The sequence below is a fragment of the Mitosporidium daphniae genome (genome assembly GCF_000760515.2).
Source record: "Mitosporidium daphniae strain UGP3 chromosome Unknown contig-171, whole genome shotgun sequence".
Lineage (NCBI taxonomy): Eukaryota > Fungi > Microsporidia > Mitosporidium > Mitosporidium daphniae.
The window spans coordinates 1-7,511 of NW_013546654.1; the positions used below are offsets into that span (position 1 = coordinate 1).

At 44.0% G+C, this 7,511-nt stretch overlaps 7 protein-coding genes across 7 annotated transcripts; 2 read left to right on the top strand and 5 right to left on the bottom strand.

Annotated features, from left to right (window-relative positions):
* DI09_171p10 (uncharacterized protein) lies at positions 1 to 218 on the bottom strand (the record flags this gene model as incomplete). The annotated part of the gene is made up of 1 exon (XM_013383417.1): positions 1 to 218. A coding segment is annotated over one exon (218 nt), but the record flags the coding sequence as incomplete, so codon positions are not given.
* A 608-nt stretch (positions 219 to 826) lies between these two features.
* On the bottom strand, positions 827 to 1,196 carry DI09_171p20 (inosine triphosphate pyrophosphatase; the record flags this gene model as incomplete). The annotated part of the gene is made up of 3 exons (XM_013383418.1): positions 827 to 914; positions 944 to 1,129; positions 1,168 to 1,196. 3 exons carry the CDS (start codon positions 1,194 to 1,196, stop codon positions 827 to 829), a joined length of 303 nt encoding a protein of 100 aa, XP_013238872.1.
* Positions 1,197 to 1,488, bottom strand: DI09_171p30 (Maf/Ham1; the record flags this gene model as incomplete). Its single annotated transcript, XM_013383419.1, has 2 exons — positions 1,197 to 1,352; positions 1,378 to 1,488. 2 exons carry the CDS (start codon positions 1,486 to 1,488, stop codon positions 1,197 to 1,199), a joined length of 267 nt encoding a protein of 88 aa, XP_013238873.1.
* DI09_171p40 (uncharacterized protein) lies at positions 1,487 to 2,368 on the top strand (the record flags this gene model as incomplete). Its single annotated transcript, XM_013383420.1, has 3 exons — positions 1,487 to 1,552; positions 1,589 to 2,068; positions 2,096 to 2,368. The coding sequence occupies 3 exons, from the start codon at positions 1,487 to 1,489 to the stop codon at positions 2,366 to 2,368; spliced, it is 819 nt and encodes a 272-aa protein (XP_013238874.1).
* A 137-nt stretch (positions 2,369 to 2,505) lies between these two features.
* On the bottom strand, positions 2,506 to 4,767 carry DI09_171p50 (uncharacterized protein; the record flags this gene model as incomplete). Its single annotated transcript, XM_013383421.1, has 1 exon — positions 2,506 to 4,767. The coding sequence occupies one exon, from the start codon at positions 4,765 to 4,767 to the stop codon at positions 2,506 to 2,508; it is 2,262 nt and encodes a 753-aa protein (XP_013238875.1).
* A 354-nt stretch (positions 4,768 to 5,121) lies between these two features.
* On the bottom strand, positions 5,122 to 5,661 carry DI09_171p60 (uncharacterized protein; the record flags this gene model as incomplete). The annotated part of the gene is made up of 1 exon (XM_013383422.1): positions 5,122 to 5,661. The coding sequence occupies one exon, from the start codon at positions 5,659 to 5,661 to the stop codon at positions 5,122 to 5,124; it is 540 nt and encodes a 179-aa protein (XP_013238876.1).
* An 806-nt stretch (positions 5,662 to 6,467) lies between these two features.
* Positions 6,468 to 7,158, top strand: DI09_171p70 (uncharacterized protein; the record flags this gene model as incomplete). Its single annotated transcript, XM_013383423.1, has 2 exons — positions 6,468 to 6,542; positions 6,574 to 7,158. The coding sequence occupies 2 exons, from the start codon at positions 6,468 to 6,470 to the stop codon at positions 7,156 to 7,158; spliced, it is 660 nt and encodes a 219-aa protein (XP_013238877.1).
* Positions 7,159 to 7,511: the final 353 nt, after the last annotated feature.

The following is a 7,511-nucleotide window of genomic DNA, read 5'->3' on the forward strand; positions in this document are numbered from 1 at the left end:
ACGATGTTTACCATGTGCTCATCAGAAAAACACTCTTTCTTCAAATTGTAGTCTATGGTGAACATGGTAGTAGCATGTCCCTTCGCTTCAAAAGAAAGGGCTGCGTTCAGGAATAAGCGAGTCGAGCCCGACATACCCTCGAAATTAGGATGGATTATGGCGATGCGCAGGGGCTTCTCTAGTGGCTTTGCTTCACGTTGGGGCTGTTTTGGCGGCATCGTTCCAAGTAATCCAAATTAGGAATGGTAGAAGGGTAAATTTTAAAGCGATTTACTTGGTGGAAATGCGACCAATAGCTGCGTGTCATCTGCTCTTAATTTTACGCAAGTGCGATAAACCGGGCCGATGCCAGGGTAAACACAAAGTTGGTGACTACCGGCAGGGGTAGGATTAGGTGGCACATATTTTATACAAAATTAATGACATTTGCGGTGTCGTAAACCGTTCTGATGACAATGAAAAAATTGTCTTTCTCGCCCTCAAAGTGCATATATTTAAGGTCGTTTTCCAAGAAAACCGCATCTTTTGGGGCATCCTCGGAAACCCAAATTGCTCTCCAGCCGCATCGAAGAGCCCCATAAATGTTTGACAAACTGTCGTCAATCAACACCGGAAAATGACCCTGCGGAGTAGAGGCGATTTTCGTAACGGCCCTGAAAAGGCTGAGTTGTGGCTTGCAAAGAAAATTTGGCACATAATAACCACAAAAAGCGATAAAAGTTATAAGTAATCGCATAAGCCTCAATTTGGCGCATTGGTTAATACAAATCGGCGATCGATCCAACTTCCATTAATAAAATTTGGTATTTGATCTCAATTTTATAAATCAAGTCTTAAAGTGCTGTTTTAAAAGCTCAAGGGCCTTGCTGCGATGCGAAATCTTATTTTTCTGTTCCTTTGTAAGCTCAGCGAACCTATATGAAAAGCAGAATTAAAACCAAACGATTTGTCGTCGCTTTCATCTGGGATGAATATGGAGTCCCAGCCAAATGAAGTAATGCCCTTTGGAGATAGAGCAATCTTTCCACGACATCGCCCTTGAAATATCAATGGCTCTTGCTCAGCAGAAAAGCAATACGCAAAAGTTGAGATAGCCTCTGCAGATCTAGTGGCAAATCCATCAAGGAGCCTACAGATTCCTTGGCATAAGAACATTGCGTAGGATACCTTCTGGCCCGTTCGCCAAGAGGAACCATTTAATATAAGGCCCTGACGATGAAAAACAAGAGCCAACCTGGTAGTTCGCCTCCAAATGCAGAAAATGTAAGGCTAGTGTCATCAGTGAGCACGGGCCTCCCAATAATCTTGAATGCCTCCTTTGACTTTGCCACAGCAATATCCCTTATGCAGCCCTGCATTTCAGGAACTATCGTTAACCAATTCAAGAGTACTATCCAAAGAGATGGCATCAACTTCAAGAACACCATTCAGAATTTGCTGAAGCTCGCTAAGTTTATTTGCATTCCCAGTAGCAAAAGCGATTCTCATGGAATCTGGTAATCAAATAAACGGGACTCTTCAATTAGTTTTCATTCGGGTAGGGTTTGAAATGGTAAAATTTAATAAATAAGCAATATGTGAATATCAGGGTGGAGGAGAGCGGTTTTTTAACATTTCACCACTAATGTCCTCTCTCGCGACCGTACACCCACATCCAGAACAATCGCCACAAGCTGCGTTCAATAAGTTGCTTGAGATCGAAGGGTCTCTCGATAGTATTGACACCCAGCGCTCAATTGAGATCGCCAACATCTTTGCAAACTATGATGAGAAGAAGCTGCCATTTTTACAAAAGCGGGATGCCATCATCAAGGCGGAAATCCCCGCTTTCTGGAGCATTGCTTTTAGAAACCATCCTGTTCTTGGCACACTTCTCGAAGAGGAGGACATTGCAGTCTTCTCATATCTGTCCTCTATCACTGTAGAGAAGATCAGTAGCAGTGGCGAAGGAAAACGGATTATCTTTACCTTTAATGCCAACCCCTACTTTTCTAATGCTACTCTTGTTAAGGAAATTAACGAAGAGGAAGGCACCAAAAACTATCCAATTGACTGGCTTCCTGGCATGGTATAAATGTGATTTATTATTCAATAGAACCTGATTGAGCCGACACAGGGCAATCAGAAGCGACGCCACACGGCCACAGCCTCCTTCTTTGCATGGTTTTCTGACGAAGATCGTGAGGTTGCAGATATAATTGCTACGGAGCTATACCCAAACGCCATCAAATACTACTCAGGAGAGTATTCACAGGAGGAGATTGATGATGATGACGAGGATCTAGAAGAAGATGAGGATGATGAGGATGAAGATGAGGGAGAGAATGAGGAAGATGAGGAGGAGGAAGATTCTGAGGGCGAGGAATAGTAACCACAATGGGCCTAGTAACAAATAAATGCCAACACTAATGTCGATACCCACGGATGCCAAATGGCGCAATAAAATTAGCAATCAGTTGGTCGGCTTGTTGCTTTCATCATCGTGCCAATGTCACGTCGATCCGGCTACTCGATACCAAAACCTTCGGACTCGACAATGGCGTTTGTGAGCAAACGTCGAAGAGTCTCCATATCTGGATATCCCTTGTGCAAGCAGAGCTGGTTGAAGCATGTCCGCCCAAGCGGGCGGTATTCGCCTCCACTGAGATTCTTCCAACTTGCATCTCTTCCCCAGAGACGAATAACCCAAGGGCCCTGTTGATTTGGCATGCCGGAATGGCCAGCAGCACCAGCGGCAGCCAGGGCAGCAGGGAGACGTCCAACACCCGTTACAAAGATGAGGAACTTGCGTCGCATTTCAGCAGAGTATGAGGTGAGAATATCCCAAAACCAGAGAGAAACTGGATGCTCGGCCGACAAGTATCCCTCATAGAGTGCAACGGAGCGTAAAAGATCGATACTGATCTCTGCAGGATCCCCAGAAAGTAGCTGCTTTAACTCTTGCGGCGAAAGCAGCGCAATTGTCGAACCGCTGAGTGTAGAGTAGAACGAGTCTCGAAACTTTGTCCAGTGGTTTCCTGGACGATGATGGAAGATATGTTCAAGATAAAGTGAGATGAAAATTTCGCGATTCTCCCCCGTAACAGCGATTTCGGATCCACGATTGGTAAGATCGATAATTTCTCTCTTTTCTGGGCCTGGTTTGGAAAATCCAGCAGTGAATTGAAGCTGAAAAACATCTTCAACCTCTGCTTCCCCGTGATAATCCAACAGCTGGCCAAGGCCGCGGGCAAGGGTAGGCGCAATTTCCCAGAGATCATCCAACGTGATAGAGGACATAGATTCCCCGTGTGCTGAAACGCATGCCGGTGGATTTGTGTCCGGGGAAAGCAATTTTTTGAAGAGTGCAAATGGAAGTCTATGGTCAAGTACAATTCCATTGTTCAAGGAGAGCCCTAGGATTGTCCCAAGTAGATGCACCAGTTCAAATACCCCTTGACTGCAATTTTCACCACTGTGGAACCAGACACAGGGTGCGTTCAGTTCAAATCCACAAATATCTGCCTGAAAAAGACCAAGGGTAGGATCCATCAGTGCATGTATAAGAAGCTGCAGCCATTCACGAAGCAAGCCCCCAGCATCGATTCCAGGCTCACCTTGAAACTCTACCTTGATCCTCCCACGAAGCTGTGGGGGGCTTGCATTGAGTAATTGGATAATGGACGCATGGAGCATCTCTCTCAGCGGTGATCGAGGAATCCTTACCACAAGAGGAATAGGGTATCCTGAAGCATATCCATTTGGGAAAAGCTCAGACTCCAGTAGCCTAGACTTGATTCCCAATGAGATAATTCCTGGGTGGTTGGCAAGAAGCATCTTTTTTTCTCCAAATAAGCGGAGCTGGCCCCGTGAAGCTAATAAATTTTTCAAAGACACTGAGCAGGTAGTCTGGTGCCAGTCCGCCAAAATAACCTCAATCGGAATCAAGTCGATGGCCATACTATAAAGTTCTGAGGGCTCCATTCGATAAACCCGTCCATTAGACTCTGAAATCATTTGCAGCATATAAGCGCCTGCAAGGATCACCCAATCGCCAGCAATTATTTTGGCCTTTGCCTTTGCAGAGCTGCAATTAGCACTAGAGATCCTTCCAATTCGCACATTGAGGGTCCAATTTGCAAGCTCCGCTAGTCGCCTTAAAAGTGGCAATGGAAGCGCGTCGAGAATTTTATTCAATATAGACGTGGAGGAAGCCGTTGATTTGAGGGCTTTTTCTTCCGAATGTGCCTTCCCTTTAGGAATTTCTTTTAGTGATTTTGCATGCAGCTCGATTTTATGTTGAAAGTCTTTTTTTCTTTTCCAGCAGGCCTGTCTTAAAAGCGAAAAGAGGCGTCTTGCAAGTGAGTGGTGAAAAGTGCCCTCCATCGACAATCTCTTCCTGGAGAGAAAAGGGGTCAGAAGGGCCACCAAAATCCACCTCACTGGGCTCGCTTCCTGTTCCATATTTAGCACACCAGGCCGTCTGACCAAATGGTCAAGAGAGGCCATCAGTGTTTGAGTAAAAAACGAGCACTTCATCTCAGTGAGTTGAAAGTAAAAGTTATTAAAAGATTCGCTATCGATTATCGTCTTATAATCATGATCACTTTGAGTCCTTCTTGAAAATGCTAGCCCCAGAACAAATGACGATGAGAATCCCGAAAATAGAATAGAGCGACCCTCTTCCAAATCTCCGCTTACATGAGCGGCTATCAGAGCAGAAGTAAACTCTGCCGTTCCTGGAATAAGACTTTTGTCGATCGATACTGAGAACTGTGAAGTATACATGTGTGTAAGTGAAAGGTCCGTAATGGTTTCACATACGCAGCATAAAAAGCAGTCCGAATATGGAAAGGCGTTTATGGTCCCGCAACATACACATGAGTGTCTGCGTTTTTTCTTTTTTTCCCGTTTTTTCATAAAATATTCCTACAGGAAATAAACGGCTACGAAAGGACATGATTGTTATTGCAATTGATTGGAATTAGTCTCGACCAATGGAATTAGTCTCGACCAATGGAATTAGTCTCGACCAATGGAATTAGTCTCGACCAATGGAATTAGTCTTGGCCAATGGAATTAGTCTTAGCCAATGGAATTCAAAATTTTGCATCAATTTTTACAATTTATTTTTGCATAATTTTAGGACACCAATTTGGAGTTGTAAATTTTTGGGAGAAGAACTAAAAGCGTTGACGTGAAATTCAAGGCAAAGGCAAGCATGCCATAGCGTGAGTTGTGCGCGCTAAGTAAGAAGAGCGCAATTGGGAGTACAATTAAAAACCGCTTTGTCCTTGCTGCCTTGATGGCTGATCGCCTTGTTCCCCCGATAACACTGTCGGGAATCTCTCTCGGAGAGAGCTGGGGAGAACCGCATATTACCCGCTTCTTTTTGGTTCTTAGTCCTATTGGCCCTTCCTCTTCTGCCGCTTCTAATTGTTCCCAAAGCGTGAGGCATGCATATTCGCCCTGAATTCCAGCATCGTCGAACGGAACCCCTTTAATCCTGTGGAAAAAGACCCAGCAGACGACGTTGAAAACAACAGTTGTTAGCGTCCAAGATGCCTCAACTCCAACTATATTTGCCGAGAATGTTAGCTTAAGGAAGATAACCAGAACCAGGCTTGTTACCCAAATTCCTCTCTGGCTAAGCCAGGCCGCATTTGGGTTTTGCCTTTCCATGTTAAAAATTTTGGTTTGATAGATCTATCAAACATCAGTCAAAACAAAATGAATAGAGTATTTTGTGAACCTTATTTTTACTATGACCGAATTTTACCCAGATTATGTGCCAAAAAATAAAGGCCGATCTGAAAACCGCAGTTTTTTGAGTGCAATGAAGCGTGGTTATTTGAGGCTCGAGCTTGCCACCTCTTTTTACATGCTCGAACCGATGGAAAAAATTGTTGCATATATGATTCTGTTTTTCCTTTTGGCAATTCTACTGCATCATTCGGTTACCATATGGCATTTTATAAAATACTTTGCCAGGGGTTTGTTTTCCGTCTCGCTATCATGTATTGAAAAGATCAAGGCCGGATAAATACCCAATGTCGAGTCAACCTACGATTTGATAAATGGAGTTAGCACAACTTTAGTCCACGAAAACGAATTCGGGATTAATAAACTTTAATTTTGCTGCAAGAATTTAATTTTCACCGGTGGTGGTCCCCATATGATATTCGATGTTCAGGCATCTACCTAATTCCAGGCTGCTCCCCATCGGAAAACATGGGGCTTTCAACTCAGACGACATCGTGAACAATTATTTCTTTGATTCCATAAACCTTAATGGCATACTTTCTGTATTTAAGCCTTCCCTCCGAATTACAAATCCATTTGTTTACAATTTACATACCAAATTATGGTCGGCATACTGCAAGTCTCATCCAATTTCTTTCGGAAGCGAGGGTGCGCAGCGGAACGCTTCAAAACGGCATATTCTTTCTGTTTTGGGCAAAATTGGACACGGTGGAACCTTGGATCCAATGGCACAGGGTATAGTCGTCGTTGGGCTGGGCTCCGGTACTAAAAAGCTAGGAACTCTATTGCAAGGCCCCAAGGTACAGATGTTTGAAATGTTAACGTCAATAGTCCTATACGGCAATCATGAAATTGGGCGAAGGTACCGATACCCTTGATGCCACTGGAAATATAGTCGATCGCTCGGAATCTCTTTCTCGTGACATATTTGACCCAACTAGGCTTCAGGATGTGGTTAGGAAATTTATTGGCCACAATATCCTCCAAGTCCCGCCAAAGTACTCACTTTTCATCTCTTATCGTCCCAGGTTTTCAGCATTGAGAGTTAATGGAACGAGGGCATGCGACTTGATGAGGAGGGGAATTGAGATTCCCGACTTGGATGCCAGGCCCGTTACCATTAATAGTATTTCGATTGTCAATGTTGACCCTCCTTTTATTACACTATCTGTTGACTGCATGGGGGGCACATATATTCGATCGCTAGTGCGAGATATTTCGGCAGAGCTCGGCACGTTTGGCATGCTCACTTTTCTTGAAAGAACCAGAATTGGGCCCTTTCACATCCAGGATTCCATTAGGGATCTTTCTATCTTCGAGCATGATTTGGAAGCGGTAAGGAAAATTTCGGAGCAAGGAGCACTCCTGCTCGATGAGTATATTTATTCAAGACAGCACACAAATGTAACTATATAAAGCTATTGTGGACACAAAGCAAATTCCAAAAAGTTGTTGTGCGTGTTAATGATTGACTGTGCCAAGTCCCAATTTTTACAATTTGACAGTATTCCGGCAACAGATTCAAGGTCACTAATGTAAGTTTGATTGCACGCTTCGTCGTCAGATTCTATTAATATCCTGTTATCTGGCATTTCCAAAATAAGTCGATGCAGCTTCGCCAGTGGAAGTCTTCCTGACAGCCTTTGAGAAACGCCAAGAAATACATTGGTATCTTCCCCAAAGGCATTTCGCAGCTGGCGAAGCTGGGTCAGGGAGCCTGTAAAGGAATGCAGAGAAATCGAAGGGGGTCTACAAAGAGGAAATGCCAG